Below are 24,776 nucleotides of genomic sequence, written 5' to 3'. Positions count from 1 at the left end.
ATTCAAAGAAAGGCAGTCGAACCCTAGAATCCATGCTGTTAGTCACTCCCTACACTTCCTAACCACAAAACAGTTATCTATAAACAATAGCAGGTAGTATATGACTCTGTTATTTGTTGATAAAAATCTGGATGGGAACATATAGATTGGTTGAATGCCTGAAAGCTTCCTCAGAGATGAAGTTGGAACTGAAAGACTGAAGGTTATACAATGAAACTAAAGACAAGAGGAGAAAGGTTATCACTGCATTTTATTTTCTTTATTAGATATGCCTTCCCCAACCCCACACATGTTTAACAAACTATGGTTCCGGATAAAAGAAAATGAATGCTGTTAGCAGAAATAGTTCAGAAGTAGTGTAAGAAGGCCTGGGGGAAAAGAAAAGCCTTCCATTTATGGCCAACTGAGTTTCTGTTGTTCCTTATGATTGGTTAACATCCCAGATTTCAAAAGCAGCGACAATAAAAACTAGAGACAAAATGTTCTAATCATCTACCACTGTACTGGTTGTCCAAATGCCCTGACCAGAGCATCTGTTTCTACCAGATAGACACTCTAAAAAGAGTTAATCCAAGTTATTCTAATTAAACTTAAAATTAGAGAATAGTTTTACTCACAGAATTTGTTCCAAGAACTTGAAGCTTTGGTTCCCCTGATTCCAGCAGCTTTGCTACCATATGAAGAAAGCTTTCTACAAATGGCTTGATGCTTTGAGAATGGCAGGCCATAAGAAGTTGGTCCAATGCCTCCATAGCAATTAAAACATACCTAAATATAAGAGAAAAATAATGTCAACACATCTCTAGCTCTCTTAATTCTCCTAATCACTTTCATAGGGATAATTAAAATAAGTTTACTTAAATGCACAGAGCACAGAAAGGCAAATTTAGCAGCTTCTAAGTGAGATCCTAATCTTCACACAACACAAATGATCTTGAGATTATAAAATAATCCTCATGTGGAAGTATACAGAAACTATACTGTACTATCCCATTTTCTCCTGCTCACCAAAAACTCTCCCAGAGCTTCTTTAACATTACCTTCATGTGAATTTTTTTGTAAACACAAATATTCTCCGTTTTCCAGGCTTTTAACCACATTTCTTTGCATCCAACCCAAAAGTTATTGTAAGAAACGTGCCTAAATTTCTAACACAATCTATTTGTATTTGTAAATATGAGTATATAAAACAGTATCAGCAATATTATAAGGAAAGGTATCATACATTTTACCATATAATTCATCAGATTTTAAAGCTTGTACTAAAAATTAGAATTCAGACTTCAGATAACTTTGCTTGAAGAGTCAACTATAAAAACTACTTGTATCAAGACTCACATTTGTATCAAGTGCTCTAAATGGTAACAATGCAGAAGTAGAGAAAGCCAGTATAGCACTTGGAGAAAGGAATACTCTAAGAAACTAGCATCATAAAATGACAATATGGAAAAGTATTTATAAACCAAATTGGAAAGTTACTGCTGTTCAAGCACAGAGAATGGATTAAGATGGTAGACTTTTATTTATAGGTAGATGTATAGCTAGCACAGGTCAAATCAGCATGCTTACATATTCTGAACCTTAAGCCTAACAGAGCTCTCTCTTATTGCTCCTCTGATAGGTAAAACTGGAGCTGTGATAAAAATCAGTTCGTTAACAGAATTTCTGATAGTTTTCAATTTTGAGACTGATTTTTAAATTACAGTACTGCGCTGACAGACTAAGGGAATCAATTTCTACTATTTCCATTAGGGAAGTCTTCAAAATTAATGGATACTTAACTCTGTTAAGTAACATGAGTTTATTCTTAAACCTGACCACCAGGAAAGTAATAAAAGCTACAGCATCTATTCGGTATTACACATTTCCTTATATGATATTACAATGTTTTATTCTCCATATGTTATCTTTCCCTGACTAGATGGCAAAATAATTTATAGGATGATTTAGCCTAGGAAGAATTTTCCAAAGATACTATATTAGCAGCAATTAGTTTCCTTACCCAGAACGATGTCTGACAACATCCCTGCTCAACCTTTCTGCCAGGTAAGAACCAATTCGATCCAGTTTCTCTGGAGCAGATACAGCATAAAATGTCAATTTCTCCATATCAGCTTTAACGAGGCCATCCTAAAAATAAAAATTAAAAAAACAAGTGAAATAGGTTATATTTATATTTTCATGCTTATTTTTTGTATTTCTAAGTGTTGCCTGCTTCACATTTCCCCTTTTTGGATTGGTAATTAATCCATATTTATGCTGAACCTTCCTGGATATAGCCTCTTAAGAGCTAATCACCATTCTGGATATGTAGAATTTTCAAAAAGTTAAATAAATGCCCCATTTAGGAAAAGCATTTAAATATGCTTTCACAAGCAATGGATTATTCTAACACCTTCCTTTACAGAAAAATAGCTCAATTAACTGCATATAGTATGTAAGGAATAGAATATATTTTAGTCATTATAAGAAAAGGTTTGGTTATTTGTTCCCCTCATTAGAGCACTCTTTGAAGGCAGAGACTATGACATGTAGACCTCTGCACTCTGGGTATCTACTGTTGGACGTGTTTTGGATATACCACAAGATTTGTTCGTTTAATAAATTAAAAATAAGAAATGTAGTCAATTGGGTTTATGGTTGCCATATGTATGCAAGGTTCATGTAAATCTTTCCTTTTCCTTAAACCTTATTTTACAGATTGCTATTTAAGTAAATCTTATCTAAATACTTGGCAAAAATAAAGATTCTTTCTGTAACCATTCTCTAATTTACCTGCCACCACTCCCATGATCAAAAGTGTTCAAAGCTTCCTCACTGCCTGTAAGTTACAGGGGATAAAGCAGGTGCCTTGTCTGTCATTCACATTCCTCCCTAATCTGTGCTCCACCTTATCTTCAGTAATCGTATGTTCCAGATTTCTTAAGGAAATGATCTGAATATTCAGTCTATTAAATGATACTTCTGAAACTTCCAGTCAGGAATTGTGTACAATTATCACTCATTACACTTCAATTAGGCTATAGGCACCTTCATTTGAAGGCTCTTGTTCGCAAATGTATCTCTTACTCTACCACGATTTTTCTCTTGCCGGTAACAAAGAGACTAATCTCTGCTTCTCCAGATGGTGTACATCCTTCAGAGTTCAGCAAATTACATTTCTTCTGAGAATGCTTCACAGAGATTGCCAACCCATGTGATACCTCCCTGATATAACGGCAGAAACTTTACCACCTGTTTTACTTAACATTTTTCTTACTGATTTATGCATTGTGATTTAATATTTAGTATGCTTTCGCTTTATATCAGTCAAATGGATGGAAAGCTTCTTAAAGGCAGGTACCATATCTTAGAGTTATTTATATGCCATAAATTATCCAGGATATCTCGCAGCCAAAATATTTAATTGATAGGCCTCCTACAAATTGCTGAATATTTAAATCAGATTTGATTAAAAATGAGGTGTATCTCATAAATTAATATCAAGATAACCAAAAGGTTTCTAGGGTTGGCTACATTTTAAAATAAAGCAACTTCTGGAAGTCAAACCCATGTAACACTTTTTTGTCCCTATCCATTTAACACTAGACTAAAGGAGTCTTGGAAAATTTAAGACAGTGTCAAACAAAATCAATCAAAGACAACTGCTTTGAAACCAGTCGTCTTCCACAATAAAGTAACTTTTATAAAAAATTAAAAAGCACTTAAGTAAAAAGAGAACAAACTCTGCCTGGAATATTCTCCCTTTACTTCTCAATTCTCTTTTGAAAATTGTGTGGCCAACCCTATTTATTCTTTGGATCTTAGCCTAGATTTCACTTCCTTCAGGCCTTTCTTCTCCCAAGCCCAGATTAGATATCATTCCTACCTACTCCAGCAGTACCCTGTACTTATTTCTCTATCACAACATATTCTTTCACACAATATTGTAATTGCCAATTTACTTGTCTAGGAGCTTGGCGAGAGCAGAAGACCAAGTCTGTATTCACAGTTGTGTTCTTTTGGCATTTCATACAAATGTTCTGACACCAGTTCATAGATTTTTGGTAAGTGAGTATTACTTGAACTTAGGAACTATACAGACTAAAGAACATCATCCGTCCATCATTCTGAATTTATGCTTTAATCTAAGAAAAGAATCTGAAAGTCAGACAAGCAAGCATGGATCATTTAAAGGTTAAAAAAAACAGAGTAGTATAAAAATAGTAGTGTACATGATGAGATTTGGGAGTAAAAGTAGAGAAATGAAATTAGGGAAACCTTTAGGGAGGTCAGCAGGGGGGAAGGATGGGTCAGCAAAGAGAAGGATCAGTAGATGTAGATCAAATTACTTTTGGATCTTCAGGGAATATGTTGTCCACCAGGCGTTTGTAGCGAGGACGCAAAGCTGAACAGCAGCAACACACTCCTGTTCAAAAAGAATAAAATCACAAAGTGCAGAGATTAATCGTACTGTAAACTGACCTAGAAATTCAAGTTTCTGAATATTTATGGGTTATTTAAAATAAAGGGGGAAAGTTCAAACAGCCAGAAATAGAAAAAGGCATGCAAATTCAATTATTACTTAAGAAGTGAAAAAGTTAAATTTCTCCTCCCCTCCCGAAAGACACCAGGTCAAAATGAACATGCTAATTAATTACTCCAAAGTTTCAAACCAAACTGTTCAAACTGTTTTGGGGCATGTGTGCGTGTACACACATGCATGCACATTCACATAAAACCTGCCCAATTCATCCTATAAAGCATATACACAACTGGTACCCTACCTTGCCTCCCTTCTGGTCTCATTTCCTACTACTCTCTGCAGCCCCTACCCCTACCTCCACCTCCCTCACCCCCACTTTTCCTGCCCAGCCCAATCCACTCAGCTCCAGCTACAATGGTCTTAAAATGGCAGTTCGCTCCTAGTGTAGCTGGTGAAAACAGTTAATACCTGTATCTATATGATGCATCATACAAAGGAACCACAAGAGTGAGGGAGAATCAACATCAAGGGAAAGTCCAGGAATTTCAAAAAATGCTCAAAGGCTGCTCTATACATTTTCAGTTGTTGGCATCTTGGAAAGGGTCGAGGATTTGGATTAGAAGACCTGGCTTCATTCCAATTGTTTCACTTAAATGGCTACATGACCTTGGGTAAGGCACATCAACTCTCTGGAAAGAACTATGTAAGTACGAGGGATCCATTTTCTTGTCCTACAAACTAATAACTTAATGGGAATGTTGGTCTTGAGCCGTTATAAAATTCTTCCCATGATTTATGAAACTGGGGTATGTGTGTCCGTGTGTAAGTGTGCACTTGTATGTATTTAGAAACCAAAATATGGTATGAGAGAACACTTAAGCTAGAAGTTAAGGGAACGCAGACTTAAGCAGACTTCTATTATCTTATTGAGTAATGTTATTCAACAGACAACTTCTCCAGACCTCACTCTGCTCATGAAGTATACATGACTCATGCATGCAGTCATATACCACGTCAAGTTAAGTGCCCAACAGGCCAAAACATATACGACTGAGTCCAGATTTGTCATAGAATGGAGCCATTATATTGATAAAAACAAGACAGAATTAAGACATGTACAGCAGCATCTTTAGTTATCATAAAGCAGTGTGCATACATTATTTAACATTTCCAGCAAATTTGTTAGGTATTATTATCACTACTACTTTACAAGAGTGGAAACTGTAGCAGAACTGACCAAGTAACTTACTCAACAGCAATGGCTGGGTGAGAATCCAATGTCTAACTCTGAAACCTCATGCTCTTTCCACAAACCCAGAGATATTGGTGGTCAAATCAATCAACATCCAAATATTTCATCTGCACCTGCTATGTCCCTAGCCACCATCAGTGGCTAGATGCCACAGATACAAGAAAGTATAAGAGACAAGATCCCTGCCCTTGAGAAGTTCATAAACTTGTTATTAAAAAAAAATAGTGAATAATTCAGCAATATATACATAGGCACTACATGCTGATAATGTAAAATGTTATACATTGTTCAGGATGTTTTCTACTTTAATAGAAGAAAAAATTCCAAAGAGTCCATTAGGGAATTTTTTTCAGACTAACACCAAAATACCTGAACTCTTTTTAAAAGTCCAAAAGCAAAACACAGGCTAGATTACTAGAAAGAAAAACAAGGGTGAAAGCCAAGTAAGCAAAAGTCATATCTCTGTGTCAATTATACCTAATATAAAAATACTTCAGATGAATATTAATACACTGAAATAAATTAAAATCAAATATGTATCAAGTGATTAACTTATATAGGGCACTGAGCTAGGAACTGCAATGATGAAAGAAGCTTATAACCTGATAAGAAGATTAGGATGAATACTCTGCTATCACTAACACAAGGCCAAATATAGTAAATTCAAATTGCTATTATGGCAAAGAGAGAATGGAACTGAAAAACAAGTCCCAAAGCTTCAAGTTTCCTGTCAGAATGGTAAATTATGTAATTTTCAATAGGTAAGAAAGAATTCTTAATAAGGTATTATGTCTCACATTGATACTTTCTGATATTATACACTGCTTTTAGTTTAAAGAGGCTTCCAAAAAATGGGGACTTGAAATACACATAATATCCAGTTCCCACTTTCAGGAAGCTTAGGTGTACTGGAAGAGACAGATGAGTAAAAAGACATAGGTAGCATGGGGTTAAAGGGCAGGGGCTCTGGGGTCACACAGACCGTGGTGAACCCAAGGTCTCTCACTGTCCACCTAGGAAGGCACGTTACCTTCTCTTATTTTACCTACATTTCCTTATCAGTTAAATGGGTGTAATAACGCCTTCTTCATATTTATTGGGAAAATGAAATAAAACTATATGTAAAGTTCTTATTAAGGGTGTAATACACAGTAAGCATTCAATAAAATGGTAGTTATTAATAGTAACGCTGTAAGTACTTATAATCGGGGTAAGCAGAGGTGCTTGAGGGCCCTTGAGATAGTATTGCCAACAACGTGACAACCTTTGCTGAGAATTAATCATCTAAAACTCCAACAAATTTTACATGTGGTTCACAACAAGCCTTCAATAACAAGAGGAGAACCAGTGGGGTCACTGCTATTTTCTGAACGTGATGTGTGCAGCACTACACTAAGTACTTTACAGCATCATTCATCTATTCCTGCAGCAGCTCTCTGAGGTGCTATTTTCAGCTTTGTGTGATAAACGAGGAAACAGAGGCTAAGGGAGGCCCATTTGTCCCATATCATACAGCCGGTAAGGAGAGGAGCTGAGATTCCAAGCAGATCTGATGACTTTAAAGGGTAACTGCCACTCTGAATTCAAGTACCAGACAATTTCTAAATTACTTTAAACATTTTAGCTCTCCACAAACCACTACCCATGAACATGACTGCAGGAATGAGTCTGGCTAACAGATGAGGAATGCACTGCCATGGAGGGAAATAAACAATCACAGTGAGCTTCTCCAGGAGGTTCAAAACGAAACAAACCAAAAACAACTTCTTGACCACTTACTATGCATGAAAACTTACCAACTATAGAGAAGACAGATGAAACTAGATTTGAAAGCTTCAATTTACTCAGGTTTCTATAAAATGATAACATACTGAAGGTAATACAAGGTGAAAGTGAGTGGTAACAGTAATCACAAAAGAAAGAACTCTATTTTAAATAAGATAATTCTGTACTTATAAACACCACAAGAACAAGTAAAATAAAATCATTGGACCTACTGAGGCACAGAAATGTGGGTGACTCCCTTGCTGAAGTCAGTTCATAAGGCTTTTCGAGTTCAGCTGCAGGTACCTGAACATAGTCCTTCATGTTGTAGGAGACGATTTTCTAGCTGATCTTCCTGCTTAGATCCTTTTACCTACTGTGCAGGAAGCGCCTAGTTCACTTTACTTGTAATTAATTAGCAGAAGGTTCTAATACACTGTAACTTAGCTAATGTGTTGACATCAAATATAAAGCTATGGAGAACTTGATAATATCCCTATCAAATTCTGCTGACAAGGCCAAACAGCTTAAACAAGATACTATTAAAGTATTGTATTGCTAGTTTACTAAATATAGATTTTCATATAGTTTGAATAAGAAAATAAACTTATATGGTTTTCTTAAAGCATTCCTTTAATTCCTCCTCATCCTAGCTTCTGATCCCTTCCAACAAACTCCTCAGTTTTCAACTGCTTCCCAACCTCGTCTTGTCTAAAGGAAAAAGGGACTAAGCATATCACAAGAAAGCCTCAAGCAACTGGCAGGTCTAAGCAATATGAATTCTTCCTTTAAATTTAATTCTAACACATAAAGGACAAGGTAATTCACCATTCTCCTCCTGTAGCATATGGAATTTAGAACCCTACGTATGATATAGCAGGAGGAGAAACAGGAAGTCTCAAGTAGGTAAGTGAACTATGGGAAAATGGAACTGGGGCATACCTGGAAAGAAAAATTATGACCCAAAAAAAAGTGCCAAGCTGCATATTACAGTGGTGTGCACACAGGCTCATGGGGCAACCTGTTCAATAATGCTCTCTGAGCCTTAGTGAGGAAACAGAAAAATCCTACCCATCTCTCAGGGTTAGGAGTACTAAATCAATATAAAAAATTGCCTGGAATATAGAAGCCACTTTAAAAACATTATATATATATATATATATATATATATAAACCTTTTGGAAATTTTTTTTTTTTGTGGTAAATTCTGCTCTCCTAAATTAACCATTTCTTCTTTAAAGACACCCAAGACACCATGTGGATTCACCAGCATCTCCCAGTCCTCGCCTCAGGCAGGAGTGAAATGTATCGACCTCTATCGTCCTCCTTCTTTCATGGTGAGGTGTCAGAAATAATTTCCAACCCGTCCTGATCCAACAGGCATTCACAGAAGGACTTGAGTAGCTGCACAGAAAACCTCATGGCTGAGCTGACAGAAGCCATGGATCGGGTACATGGGCATACAGGGATGCTGGGAGAATTCTGCTTAATGGGGCCAATAATCTAAGTGGTTGGTCCACCGGTGAGGACTCCTAGTTTGTGATGACATTTGCTTTCCTATGCAGCTTTGTAAGTCTGGGGGTTTGGATAATTAATTAAGACCCCTTTTAAAATAAGTTACTTATGCTTTCAACTAACTATATTACCAATGATAATTTAAATCTAACTGGAAATAGTAATATCTCCAGTATTAAATTATTAATAATTACACTATTAATGTCTATTATTAAACACCATCATGGCACTGGGTACTTGGGAAAAAGCTATCCTCTAAAACAAAAATAATGAAGTTGAAGAATGTTTAGATCTTATGATGGGAACCAACTGTATGATTTTGAATTAGGTTTGTCTCATGATCTATTAAAGGAGAAATTAACAGTATCTATAACTTCTACAAAACAATTATATTATCTCTGTTAATTCTAACATGTAATGCATTAGGAATTCTCTGGCATATTTAGGGCTTACTAAGTGTCATACTTTCCAATGGGAATGGCTATGATTACTGGATTTTGGTCTTTATGATATTTCTATCATTGTATCTATAACAAATTATTGTACTTATTTATACACATGTCTGTCTTTCCCCCCTGAAAATGAGTCACTCCAACATAAAGCCCATATGGTTTGTTCATTGTTGTGCGTGTCTGGAATATAGCAGACATTCACAAAAAATGTTCCTTCACTAAATGAATTTGGACCCAAAGTTCACTGGTAAACAAAATGAATTTAATATCTGTTGATATGTGCTATAAAAATCAAAATGATAAAGTACACTGTCCACCACAAAATACTAAATAAATGCCAGAACAATGTAATTTCTCCAGCGAACAGCTGACAGTGTCAAATGAATCACTCTAAACAATTCATGCTTTATTTTTAGGCCTAGTGGAAGCTATCAGTAATCAAGGTGAAAAGAGACAGCGTGTTTTTCTATTAGAAGATTTAAAAAATTCGCTACTTCAAAACCTCGAGCTCTATGGTATCCAAAGCCCTTTAAAAGAGTCTGCATCAGGGCTTCCCTAGTGGCGCAGTGGTTGAGGGTCCGCCTGCCAATGCAGGGGACACGGGTTCATGTCCCATTCCGGGAAGATCCCACATGCCGTGGAGCGGCTGGGCCCATAAGCCATGGCTGCTGAGCCTGTGCGTCCAGAGCCTGTGCTCCGCAATGGGAGAGGCCACAACAGTGAGAGGCCCGCGTACCGCAAAAAAAAAAAAAAGAGTCTGCATCACATACATTCTCTTCAAGGTTAAAATTAAAAGTCAAGTTATTCATTCAGTTAGTGTCAGAACAAGACATTCACTTCATACAATTAAAAGATTTAGTAATACTACAGTCCCACTCACACATATCCTTCCCAAGTACTGAACACTTATACATATACCATACACACACATATAGACACCATATATAAAGCCTGTAATATGGGTGTTATTCCTGCACTTCAACACATGCACAAGGTACTGTGTTAAGAGCCACAGAGGATCAAAAAGGTAACTATCTACTTGAAAAGACAAAGGTTTAAAAATTGAAATTTAAAACAAGATTTGGACAACACTGGAGGACAAGGGACATCTAATGTCAAATGGACCACATGGCCATAGGGCCACAGAAGTTGAGAGAAGAGAGAAAGCACTCCCAGGTCAAATGAAGGGAGGTTTTGTGAAGGACATAGGATTTGAGCTGAGGGCTCCCCCTGAAGAACAAGTAGACTGAACTATAAGGATACACTGAAGACAGTGGAGGACAATGACAGGCAGATGGAACAGTGCAAGTTTCACTGTGGAGGACACTGCATGGAAAACCCAAAAGGCGTTTTCTAATGACCCAGAGCTTAGAAAGGAAGGAACATAGAAGGCGGCACAAAGGAAGCATCAAAAGGGTTTGGTGACTAATTAGATAGGGGTCAAAGTAAAATGGGAACAAAATAGTCTTATCTTTAGGAAAGTGTTCCTTTTGAAAGGATTCTAATCCATTAGAGGAGTATTTTATTACATGATTCTTTCCGCATGTAATTCTATACGTTCTCTCCTTTCATTCTCAATTTCACTACTTGTTCTTTATTCCCAGGCACATAAACTTCATGGAAAAGAGGACAACAAAGGCAGTAAATGGAATTAAAGTTCCAATTCTTTTTTAAAAGATGGTCTTTCCACTGCATTGCAATACTTGCCTCTACAAAAGGCATAACATGGACAAAACTCTGCACACTTCACAAAACTACTCTGAGGGCTTCCCTGGTGGCGCAGTGGTTGAGAGTCCGCCTGCCGATGCAGGGGACACGGGTTCGTGCCCCAGTCCGGGAAGATCCCACATGCTGCGGAGCGGCTGGGCCCGTGAGCCATGGCCGCTGAGCCTGCGCGTCCGGAGCCTGTGCCCCGCAACGGGAGAGGCCACAACAGTGAGAGGCCCGCGTAACAAAAAAAAAAAACAAAAAACAAAACAAAAAACTACTCTGAGATACTCTCTGTAGGGAAAAAACAGCATTTTGCTGCGTCAACTAGTGATCAGTCTGTACTCAACACATTTTTCCCCCACTATCACAATTTTAAAGGAAAAAAATATATTAGGCATTGTCCTACTTACAGTCAATTTACAGATTTATACATAGACTTTACAGTATACTATCATACTTAACTGAAAAAAAATAAATATTACTCAATAGAGTTACACAAGGACAAGAGCAATAAAATACAGAATAATCATGGCTTTTAGAAAATCTAATCCTGCAAGATTGCATTTGAAAACCTTTTGGAATCCTCATATGAAAAAAAAAATACCACAAACATTAAAATAAGGAAATACAATTCTCTATTCATTTCATCTGATGTTGGCTTAGTTTGCAAAACAAATAAGAAAGGATCCACTGGATGACACAGAAACCAGAGCTGCAACAGGAAAACAGGAAAAAAAAAGTACTCACACCTCTGTCCCCACCACCATTAGGACATAATGTATGGTTCATCCCTACTTCTAAGACCATATGACCAGATGCTGCATGCCACAGACCTTCTTCAAGTGCACTCAGGGGTGGTCTTGGAAGGGAGTACACAGCGCTCCGGTGTCCCCATCTCCGGAGGTAAGAAATCAGATGAGGCAGAACTGAAAACTGAAATAGTATGTGATTCCCTTTTTTGTTTAATAGATAAAATACTGACTAAAGGTCCTCTATGATAATGTCAGTAGAATTGTTAAGAATTACAAAAGGAATCACATTTTCTCCAGATGTAATTGTTTAAAAAAGCATGTGAACAACAACTTTCCTCTTGAATCCACAGCATGGTCCTGACTATTATATTGATAATTATTTTGCACAATTAATATGTTTGGGGGGAAGAGAGAATTATGTAATGGTCAAAGATAAATTTCAGGATTATGATTAAGATAGAGGAAGAAGGGCATAAGGCAAATCAGAGCATGTAAAATTTATAGCGTAACTGAGAAGGTAAAGTACTAAAGCACAAATGCGTTTTAAGAGTCCTATTTAAAACACAGTCTACCAAAAACTCTAGCTGACAAAAAACCCTTTATCTTCAAAAGGAGATTTAATACCCAGCTAGGGAAACAGTTGGCCAAGTAATTGAGGGCTCCGACAGTTTCCATCTCTGTAGTATATTTCAACAAACCAATCTTTGGAGCTTTGTACAAAAACTTACTTTCCACTTCTCAGAGCAAATCTTGGTAAATATGTAATATGACAAAGCTAGCCAAAGAGTACAGGAGTACCCTACATTAAGAAGGAAATGTGTTCTTCAAAGATAAACAAAAACTGAGATCAGTGTATATCTAAATTCCTTTACTATGAAAAAGAACAAAAGAAACTGAACTTACAACTTTCCCTTTAGTTAGAACTTCTTGTAAAGACCCTTAACATGAACAAATGTTCATGGAACACCATGGAATATTGTTTTTTTATGTGTTCTTGAACATTGTTTTTCTTATATCAATGCCTAGACATAAGCTAATGGCCCAAGAATTCTCTCTCACCCATTTAGAATCCATTTTGAAAGGGCAAAATTTCTTGAGACAGCCAAAACCTTCTATTGTATAGTTCAAAAATAAGATTAAAATAAGTTAAAAATTCCACATTTAAAAAACACAAAAATTCTCAATAAAAATAAAGGTGCTATTAGTGCTACTTGTTAGAGGACAACAAAACTTCAGGGTCTAGGAATCCTCACATTAGAAATCAAAATACAGAAAGAGCCAGTAACATTAACACAGCAAAGACAAACTTAGAGAGCCTCAGAAGGACCTCTATGGATAAGTAAAGGCAAGAACTCCATTTGCAAATCACTGATTGAGATGGTTGTGAGGCCCAGGGATGCTTAGTAATTTAGCATCTCTAGAGTGACTTGAGGATGCTATTAATAATTATGCCAGGACCAGTGATATAAATCTTGGCAGTCACAGGCAACCTAGGACCTAGGATTATCCTTATTCTCTTAGACGGAGTATTGGGACATGTCTAAAGGCATCAAAAAAAGTAGACAAGTTTTCAGTTATAGCTACAAAATGAGGAAAAGCAACAACAATCCAGCCAAGGAAGATAAAGAAAAAGGTAAGAAAAAAAAAAAGAAACATAGAACATTGGTTAAAAAAATAATAATAACTTAAGAGTTTACCTGGCTTTAATTTTTCTAGTATATAATAACTACAATCATAATATATCAAATGATGTAATAATTTTTGTTATTAACTGGTAAATTCCCTGCACATCTGTAATTAATGTTCTATCAAATGCCTACTACAGTCAAGGTACGAAGCTAGGGACTGTGATGGGATGTGTGAATAAGTCACAAAACTGGTTCCTAACATGAAGACCTTCAAAATATAACAAAACTGTTTTTTGTTTTTCATTATTTTTTAGATTCCATATATGTGTTAGCATACGGTATCTGTTTTTCTCTTCCTCGGGGCAGGACAGGAATAAAGATGCAGACGTATAAAATGGACTTGAGGACACAGGGATGGGGAAGGGTAAGCTGGGACGAAGTGAGAGAGAGGCATGGACATATATACACTCCCAAATGTAAAATAGATAGCTAGTGGGAAGCAGCCGCATAGCACAGGGAGATCAGCTTGGTGCTTTGTGACCACCTAGAGGGGTGGGATAGGGAGATGGAAGAGGGAGGGGATATGGGGATATGTGTATATGTATAGCTGATTCACTTTGTTATACAGAGGAAACTAACACACCACTGTAAAACAATTATACTCCAATAAGGATGTTAAAAATTTTTTTTAAATATCAAGCAACAACAACAAAAAATACTAACAAAATTGTAAGAAATCAATACTACAGAAAACAAGATGAGTATTCCTTTACTAAAAAGAAAAGGCAGATGCAAACAAAACCATAATGGCAAGTAACCAAATTCACCCTCAATCTGCAGGTAGAATTAGATATATCGAATGATGCTGATTTTTCTACCACACTCTTAACACAAACGTTATCTCTAGGGAACAGTTAGAACACCCTCAACTTCCCTAACTAAAACAACACTCTCAACTCTTCTGCTTTTATGGTGTGAATGTGTTTATCACTCTCTTTTGTTAAAAGGTTACCTCATAAGAAATCCTACCTAAGTAAACTGTGTTTCCATAGTACAATGCTTTCCTTAGGGTTCTATGAGGCATCTGAAAAAGAGTCTACTGGAATATATGTTTTTAACTGAATACTCCCTGGTCCCAGCCAGGACCTTCTGAGTCAGTCTCTAGAGATGGGATACCAGAACTCCTATTTCTAGAAATAACCCCCGCTTCCTACTATGACCATTCAAGTTCTCAAGAACCACTCCCCTTGCATAATGATTTAAAGAACTACGTATATGATTTTTTCTTATTGTGTGCTTGAGGTACGCAGGACATTGTACTTACTACCTAATTTACGCAATCGATAAAAAATTATAATACCGGCGGCATCTTAAGTTCATCTAATACATTATAATAAATGAATCATATAAAGCACCATTTATGAGACCAAATGAATGACAGAGATGATAAATGCTAGGGCATTTGGAAACAACATCACAGAAGATACTGACCTGATAGAACTTCACTGCCAACAGTGCACTGGTATTCGTGGCTGAGGTCTCTAGAACTTCCCCATCACTGTGAGATGCCACCACCATACCTCCCTGTGGACTAGATTTTCTAAGCAACTTACGTTAAGTGAATACTTGGCAGCCCCATGCTGGAGGTAAATCAGGGCAAGGCACTAAATGGCCTTTAAAATCCTAAATCAAGTACTGGAGCAAAGGAAAACAAATTACCATGGTCAGATGTCGCACATGATTTTCTAAAATATGACCACAGCTTTGAAATTTCCCCTTTTCCTAAAAGACTGCTCTGGTATGCTTCTCTGTATTTCATGCCACTTTATCCTTAAAATGATCAGTCCTTGGAATTTATTTTACATGCAATAGCTAAAAAATGAGCTATATAGTTTGGAAAAATTTTCTATTCTCCCGACCTACCTTTCCTAGAGAAAATTTCTATCATAAGGAGGAAGGGTGACTTATTTTACTGGTGAGTCTGGACAAAGGAACTGAGCGTGCCTTGAAACATAAGCTCCGGATATGTATCCTTAGCACTTATGCAATGCCCAGCGCATAGAGAGAGTGCATATCTGTTTGTTGAATGAATGAACAGTGCACTCTCAAAGGTTTCTCTTTCAAATCTGCATTCTGCAAGTCACTCTTTCTGCCTCTACGTGATCAGTATATTTGGTCCTGGAAGGCTGTCTCTACGTGGCCACTAGGGGGTTACCCAGAAGTCTAACTCAAGAGTGTCCTCCTTGCAGAAGGCTGGTAAGTGCATTTGCTCTGCCAACCTGGAATGTCCCTTAGACACATCACTAGAAAGTCTAGATTTGGCTGGAAAGTAAGTGGGAAGCCTGATGATAGACAAAAGTCAAACCATATTTTCTGACCCGGCTTTACCAGTAATAAAGCTCATATTTTGACGTGTATCAGTCTGATATTTATATTTCTCTCAATTGGTTCCAAATTTAGAGGGGAACAAGGGTGCAACTGCAACAGTCTTAAAATCAACAGATATATCTAATTGGAAAAAACACATACACAATCACATTAATTCTTTTAGCAAGGTTTTCATGAGACCTGCCATGCCCCAGGCACCAGGCTAAATGCAGGGAAGACAAATACAGGTCGCAGTCCCTGGCCTTCAGGAGCTCATAGTCTGATAAGATAATCACATACAAAGAGAATCATAACTCTATGTGACAACAGCTATGACAGAAGAGACTGCTATAGGAGAACAGTAGTGCAGCCCTAACCTTCCTGCAAGAAGTAATAACTAAACTAAGTCTTGAAGAAGAAGTAGGAATTCAGCAAAGGGGGGAGGACTATCATTCTAGGTGGAGAGAGCCACATGTTAAGAACAAGAGTGTAGTTTTAATTTGCAAACAAACATAAAGTTCTGCAATATGAGAGAAACGGCTAGACAAACTTGTAGGAAGCCGACTTGGAGACCAACTGAACTTAGAAGGTACAAAGAGGGAGGAGTCAAAAGGAACAGACAGGGTAGTTTGGACAAGTGGTTGGATGGTGGTGTCCAATAAGGAACAGAGGAAGACAAATTTGGGGGTAGGAGGAAGTATCAAAAAGAGAATAAATTTTCTTTTGCACAGGTTAAACTTGAGGTTACAAACCTGAAAGTGGGGCATCCTGTAGTAGGCAAGTGATCTAGACTAGAAATATAAATTTAAGAACCAAAAGCATATAAATGATAGCAAAAGCAACTAGTTTGAGTAGCTAAGGTCGACAAAGAAAAATAGGATGTAATTGGGGAGAGAATCCTGGGGAAAGCAAACATTTAAATAATGACTGGCAGAGAAGGAAGTGAAAGGGAAGATATTTAAAGAAATAGGAAGAAAACTACAAAAAGAATAGTGTTAGAGAAAACAAAGGAGAGTTTTCCAAATCCTATACCTTCTATAAAAGTACCAATTACATAGATAAAATAAGAACTCCAAAAATAAATAAATAAATAAGAAAGACTCCAAGAATGAGGAAACAGCAGAAAAAGAAATTAAGAGCATTTTTAAAAACAAGTAAACTGAAAATCTCAGACTTTACAGTAATATAAATTAAAATTTCAAGATATGTTAAATATTTTAACCCAAACTAAATCAAAGCAGTGGCAGTTTCAAAATATCCAGAACGAAAGTCACTGTTTTACAGACTCTACACTTGATGTGGGAAAAAATAAAGAGACTAATCACATAATTTACAATGACTATAGGCTCTTATTAAAAATAAAATGATGGATAATATGAAATATCCCTTAAAAGGATCTAGTAATGTATTTCATTACTATTTTAATCAGTTTTTAGTAAGATACAAGTCTCCTATCTGAAATACAGAACTAGATGATGTTCTATAATTTTTAGTAAATAATGAAGGATAAAATAATTGATTAGAATGAGATAATCACAAAATAAAAGTTCTACTAAAATAAAGATTGGGGCTTCCCTGGTGGCACAATGGTTGAGAGTCCGCCTGCCGATGCAGGGGACACGGGTTCGTGCCCCGGTCCTCCGGGAGGGTCCCACGTGCCGCGGAGCGGCTGGGCCCGTGGGCCATGGCTGCTGGGCCTGCGCGTCCACAGCCTGTGCTCCACAACGGGAGAGGTCACAACAGTGAGAGGCCCACGTACCGAAAAAAAAAATGAATTGCTGTTGGATTTGACTAACTGTAGATAGACTGTGGTATGGTAGATTTGAAGGCTACCAAATGCAATTCATAATGCTTAACAAAAACTTTCATTCTTTGAGTTTGAAGAAATGTTTAGCACAGAATGTATCATGTAGTAAATGTCAAAATATCAGGTACTACCCAAATACTTAAAAGACATCATGTAAAAAAAGGACTAGTCTGTAATGCCCTCAAAGAATAGAACTTCGATAAAAGTAGTCAAAATAACTGAGAACTCTCTGAGAGCTTCCAAACAGGATCATCTGTCAGTTGCTGTCCAGATTCAAACTAGAGGTTAGATTAAGCAATCTAAGATTCCTTCTAACTCTAAATGCACATGACATTCCAACTCAGCTGCAAAACAAATATTAATGAATACCAATTATGTGGAAAGTACTATACAAGGTATTGTGGAAGGTACAGAAAAGACCAGCAATGGAAACTATTATTTAACAAGGACTCATATGCTTTGATACTTCCCTTCTAAATTAACTTGCTTTGCAGGTAATAAGGAAGTCTACTTAACTTCTTGGTAAACAAAACACTTTACACTAAAACGAGATGAATGTTTAAAGTTCAAACCTTGACACCTTCACAGAAAGATAGACAAGATGAAAAGGCAGAGGGCTATGTACCAGATGAAGAAAGAAGATAAAACCCCAGAAAAACAACTAAATGAAATGAGATAGGCAAGCTTCCAGAAAAAGAATTCAGAATAATGATAGTGAAGATGATCCAGGACCTCGGAAAAAGAATGGAGGCAAAGGTCGAAAAGATACAAGAAATGTTTAACAAAGATTTAGAAGAATTAAAGAACAAACAAATACAGATGAACAATACAATACTGAAATGAAAAATACACTAGAAGGAATCAATAGCAGAATAACTGAGGCAGAAGAACGGATAAGTGACCTGGAAGACAGAATGGTGGAATTCACTGCTGTGGAACAGAATAAAGAAAACAGAATGAAAAGAAATGAAGACAGCCTAAGAGACCTCTGGGACAACATTAAATGTAACAACATTTGCATTATAGGGGTCCCAAAAGGAGAAGAGAGAGAGAAAGGACCCAAGAAAATATTTGAAGAGATTATAGTCGAAAACTTCCCTAACATGGGAAAGGAAATAGCCACCCAAGTCCAGGAAGCGCAGCAAGTCCCATGCAGGATAAACCCAAGGAGAAACACACTGAGACACATAGTAATCAAATTGGCAAAAATGAAAGACAAAGAAAAATTATTAAAAGCAGCAAGGGAAAAACGACAAATAACATACAAGGGAACTCTCATAAGGTTAACAGCTAATTCCTCCTCAGCAGAAACTCTACAAGCCAGAGGGAGTGGCATGATATACTTAAAGTGATGAAAGGGAAGAACCTACAACCAAGATTACTCTACCCAGCAAGCATCTCACTCCGATTCAATGGAGAAATGAAAGCTGCAGTAGCAATACTCATATCAGATAAAATAGACTTTAAAATAAAGAATGTTGGGGGCTTCCCTGGTGGCGCAGTGGTTGAGAGTCCGCCTGCCAATGCAGGAGACACGGGTTTGTGCTCCGGTCTGGGAAGATCCCACATGCCGCGGAGCGGCTGGGCCCGTGAGCCATGGCCGCTGATCCTGCACGTCCGGAGCCTGTGCTCCACAACAGTGAGAGGCCCGCATACCACAAAAAAAAAAAAAAAAAAAAAAAGAATGTTACAAGAGACAAGGAAGGACACTATGTAATGACCAAGGGATCAATCCAAGAAGATATAACAATTATAAATATATATGCACCCAGCATAGGAGCACCTCAATACATAAGGTAATTGCTAACAGCTCTAAAAGAGGAAACCAACAGTAACACAATAATAGTGGGGGACTTTAACACCTCACTTACACCAATGGAGAGATCATCCAAACAGAAAATTAACAAGGAAACACAAGCTTTAAATGACACAACAGACCATATAGATTTAAGTGATATTCATAGGACATTCCATCCAAAAACAGCATATTACACTTTCTTCCCAAGTGCACATGGAACATTCTCCAGGATAGATCACATCTTGGGTCACAAATCAAGCCTCAGTAAATTTAAGGAAACTGAAATCATATCAAGCATCTTTTCTGACCACAACGCTATGAGATTAGACATCAATTACAAGGAAAAAAACATAAAAAACACAAACACATGGAGGCTAAACAATACGTTACTAAAGAACCAAGAGATCACTGAAGAAATCAAAGAGAAAATCAAAAAATACCTAGAGACAAATGACAATGAAAACACAACAATCCAAAACCTATGGGATGCATAAAAAGCAGTTCTAAGAGGGAAGTTTATAGCAATACAAGTCTTCCTCAAGAAACATGAAAAATCTCAAATAAACAATCTAACGTTCCACCTAGAGGAATGAGAGAGAGAACAAACAGAACCCAAACTTATCAGAAGGAAAGAAATCATAAAGATCAGAGCAGAAGTAAATGACATAGAAACAAAGAAAACAATAGCAAAGGTCAATAAAACTAAAAGCTGGTCCTTTGAGAAGATAAACAAAATTGATAAACCATTAGCCAGACTCATCAAGAAAAAGAGGGAGAGGGCTCAAATCAATAAAATTAGAAATGAAGGAGAAGTTACAACAGAGATGGCAGAAACACAAAGCATCCCAAGAGACTACTACAAGCAACTCTATGCCAATAAAATGGACAACCTGGAAGAAATGGACAAATTCTTAGAAACGTATAACCTTCCAAGACTGAACCAGGAAGAAACAGAAGATATGACCAGACCAATCACCAAGTAATGAAATTGAAACTTTCATTAAACTGATTAAAAATCTTCCAACAAACAAAAGTCCAGGACCAGATGGCCTCACAGGTGAATTCTATCAAACATTTAGAGAAGAGCTAACACCCATCCTTCTCAAACTCTTCCAAAAAATTGCAGAGGAAGGAAAACTCCCAAACTCATTCTATGAGGCCACCATCACCCTGATACCAAAACCAAACAAAGATACTACAAAAAAAGAAAATTACAGACCAATATCACTGGTGAATATAGATGCAAAAATCCTCAACAAAATACGAGCAAACACAATCCAACAACACATTAAAAGGATCATACACCATGATCAAGTGGGATTTATCCCAGAGATGCAAGGATTCTTCAGTATATGCAAATCAATCAATGTGATACACCATACTAACAAACTGAAGAATAAAAACCATATGATCATCTCAATAGAGGCAGAAAAAGCTTTTCACAAGATTCAACACCCATTTATGATAAAAGCTCTCCCAAAAGTGGGCATAGAGGGAAACTACTTCAACATAATACAGGCCATATACGACAAACCCACAGCAAACATCATTCTCAATGGTGAAAAACTGAAAGCATTTCCTCTAAGAAAAACTGAAAGCATTTCCTCTAAGCATATCCAAGACAAGGATATCCACTCTCACCATTATTATTCAACATAGTTTTGGAAGTCCTAGCCATGGCAATCAGAGAAGAAAAAGAAATACAAATTGGAAAAGAAGAAGTAAAACTGCCACTGTTTGCAGATGACATGATACTATACATAGAGAATCCTAAAGATGCTACCAGAAAACTACTAGAGCTAATCAACAAATTTAGAAAAGTTGCAGGCTACAAAATTAATGCACAGAAATCTCTGGCATTCCTATACACTAATGATGAAAAATCTGAAAGAGAAATTAAGGAAACACTCCCATTTACCATTGCAGCAAAAAGAATAAAACACCTAGGAATAAACCTACCTAGGGAGACAAAAGACCTGTATGCAGAAAACTATAAGACACTGATGAAAGAAATTAAAGATGATACCAACAGTTGAAGAGATATACCATATTCTTGGATTAGAAGAATCAATATTGTGAAAATGACTATACTACCCAAAGCAATCTACAGATTCAGTGCAATCCCTATCAAATTACCAGTGGCATTTTTTACAGAACTAGAACAAAAAAAATCTTAAAATTTGTATGGAGACACAAAAGTCCCTGAATAGCCAAAGAAGTCTTAAGAGAAAAAACGGAGCTGGAGGAATCAGACTCCCTGACTTCAGACTATATTACAAAGCTACAGTAATCAAGACAATATGGCACTGGCACAAAAACAGAAATATAGATCAATGGAACAGGATAGAAAACCCAGAGTTAAACCCATGCACATATGGTCATCTTATCTTTGATAAAGGAGGCAAGAGTTTACAAAGGAGAAAAGACAGCCTCTTTAATAAGTGGTGCTGGGAAAACTGGACAGCTACATGTAAAAGAATGAAGTTGGAACACTCCCTAACACCATACACAAAAATAAACTCAAAATGAATCAAAGACCTAAATGTAACACCGGACACTATAAAATTCTTAGAGGAAAACGTAAGAACACTCTTCGACATAAATCACAGCAAGATCTTTTTTGACCCACCTCCTAGAGTAATGGAAATAAAAACAAAAATAAACAAATGGAACCTAATGAAACTTAAAAGCTTTTGCACAGCCAAGGAAACTATAAAGAAGACGAAAAGACAACAGTCAGAATGGGAGAAAATATTTGCAAACGAATCAATGGACAAAGGATTAATCTTCAAAATATATAAACAGCTCATGCAGCTCAATATCAAACAAACAAACAACCCAATCCAAAAATGGGCAGAAGACCAAAACAGACATTTCTCCAAAGAAGACATACAGATGGCCAAGAGACACATGAAAAGATGCTCAACATCACTAATTATCAGAGAAAAGAAAATCAAAACTACAACGAGGTATCACTTCACACTGGTTAGAATGGGCATCGCCAGAAAATCTACAAACAACAAATTCTGGAGAGGGTGTGGAGAAAAGGGAACCCTCTTGCAATGTTGGTGGGAATGTAAATTGATACAGCCACTATGGAGAACAGTAGAGAGGTTCTTTAAAAACCAAAAATAGAATTACCATATGACCCAGCAATCCCACTATTGGGCATATACCCAGAGAAAAGCATAATTCAAAAAGACACATGCACCCCAATGTTCACTGCAGCACTATTTACAATAGCCAGGTCATGGAAGTAATCTAAATGCCCATCAACAGACGAACAGATAAAGAAGATGTAGTACGTATACCGAATGGAATATTACTCAGCCATAAAAAGGAACGAAATTGGGTCATTTGTAGAGACTTGCATGCATCTAGAGACTGTCATACAGAGTGAAGTAAGTCAGAAAGAGAAAAACAAATATTGTATATTAATGCATATATATGGAACCTAGACAAATGGTACAGATGAACTGGTTTGCAGGGCAGAAATTGAGACACAGAAGTAGAGAAATGGACACCAAGGGGGGAAAGCGGGGGGGTGGATGGGGGTGGTGGTGTGATGAATTGGGTGATTGGGACTGACATGTATACACTGATGTGTATAAAATGGATGACTAATAAGAAGAAAATAATAATAAATAAAGTTCAAACCTTGACTCACAATAGAAGCTTTCTATTTCTCCTCAGAAGCTGTCTGACTGTGACATTTCCAATTTGTGAAAGTTAAAAAAAAAAAAAAGAAAACAAAACTGACATTTTCCAAATGCCTCTGAAAAGGCTGTGAGGTTTTTTTAAGGCAAAGTTAACACAGAAAGAATATGACTACAAGATATTTTATTGTATGTCAGAAATATACTGAGAATATAATGGAATATAATGGAAAAGGTTATTAAAATAGTATCCACGATTAGACAAATTATAAGATAGTTCATTCAGAGCATACCTACAAAAACCCAAATCACTTATTTTACAAAATATATATGATAAATTTAATAGTTCATTTTAGCTACACACACACACATTTATTTAAAGATTTAAAAAGTGAAGTCAGTTACACTTTACCAAAATAAAGATCTCCCCAATTTATTTACACTTCATTGTTAGGCTGGTTTTGGAGATGAACCTGGGCACAGTCTCTACCTTTTCAGTCTTACTTCCCAGATAAAAACTGTGAATATTCACAGCTCTTAAATCAAGCTCCAAACCTATTCATCCCCATGCACCTGCTCACACCATTCTATCTGTATAGAATACCTTGTCTTCATAAAAAGTACTAGAGATAAGATGCATTCAGCAGTAAGATAACACACGTTCCAGTTACAAAAGGCTCCTGGAATTGCAATCTATTGTAAATTATAAAACAGTAGGTTCAACAATTTCAAACATAACTCATAACACTGAGTTGGTAAAGAAAGTATGAGACAAAAGGCACTTTAAAAAGAATTTGCAACAAACTACTGAAACAGGACAAAGAGCTGAAAGTGAAGCATAATTCTTTACCTGGAAAACCAAGGTAATGGGTTAACCATCAAGACAGTGGGAGGGTTCTGAATTGTGAGGCTCAAGAACATTAATCTGTGATAACAAAGTTGTCCATTCACTAGTCAAGAATACTTGGAAGATTAGAGAAGTTAAAAGAAGCTAACTTTTTAAAGCAATGGACAAACGTTGCCGGTTGAACTGTGTTCCCACAAAAAAGATATGTTGAAGTCCTAACCCCAGTACCTGTGAATGTGACCTTATTTGGAAACAGAGTTTTTGCACATGGAATCAAATTAAAAGGAGGTCATCCTGGATTAGGGTGGGCCCTTAATCCAAAGACTGGTACCCTCATAAAGAGAAAGATAAGACAAGTGGATAAGAGAAAGAGGAGACACACAGGGAAGAAGGCCACATTGAACACAGGAAGAGATTAGATTCATGCTGCCACAAACCAAGGAACTCTAAGGCTTGCCAGCAGCCACCAGAGCTAGAAGAGGCAAGGAAGGATCCTTCCCTAGAAACTTATGGGAGAGCATGGCCCTGCCCACACCTTATTTCAGACTTCTAGGTTCCGGAACTGTGAGAATATTCTGTTGTCTTAAGCCACTTGGCTTATGGTACCTTGTATATGGCAGCTTTGAAAAACTAACACAAGTAAGATTTCATATAACATGTAGACCAGTAAATTCTGTATTTGCTAGATATTAAGATATGTACCATTCCTGACATCAACTCAAATGCCAAAATGACTTTAAGTCAGCCTTCAGAGAATTTAGTG

General features: G+C 36.9%; 1 protein-coding gene across 6 annotated transcripts in view; it reads right to left on the bottom strand.

Moving 5' to 3' along the window:
• The window catches only part of EFR3A (EFR3 homolog A), a 101,483-nt gene that overhangs the window by 62,686 nt on the left and 14,021 nt on the right, over positions 1-24,776 (bottom strand). For 5 of the 6 annotated variants that reach the window (XR_009536563.1, XR_009536562.1, XM_060128523.1 and 2 more), the window contains exons 2-4: positions 4,332-4,408; positions 2,003-2,130; positions 618-768 (exon numbers count right to left, since the gene is read on the bottom strand). Coding sequence is in view for 4 of the 6 variants with exons in the window: in XM_060128523.1 (XP_059984506.1) it covers positions 618-768; positions 2,003-2,130; positions 4,332-4,408 (356 nt within the window). In the remaining 2 variants the exon portion in view is untranslated. Of the gene's footprint in view, positions 1-617; positions 769-2,002; positions 2,131-4,260; positions 4,409-24,776 lie in introns of all 6 variants that reach the window. The other variant, XM_060128524.1, reaches the window with a different exon arrangement.

The sequence above is a fragment of the Lagenorhynchus albirostris genome, chromosome 17 (genome assembly GCF_949774975.1).
Source record: "Lagenorhynchus albirostris chromosome 17, mLagAlb1.1, whole genome shotgun sequence".
Lineage (NCBI taxonomy): Eukaryota > Metazoa > Chordata > Mammalia > Artiodactyla > Delphinidae > Lagenorhynchus > Lagenorhynchus albirostris.
The sequence above is the reverse complement of the archived record's forward strand: the minus strand, read 5'-3'. Positions and strand labels throughout refer to the sequence as shown.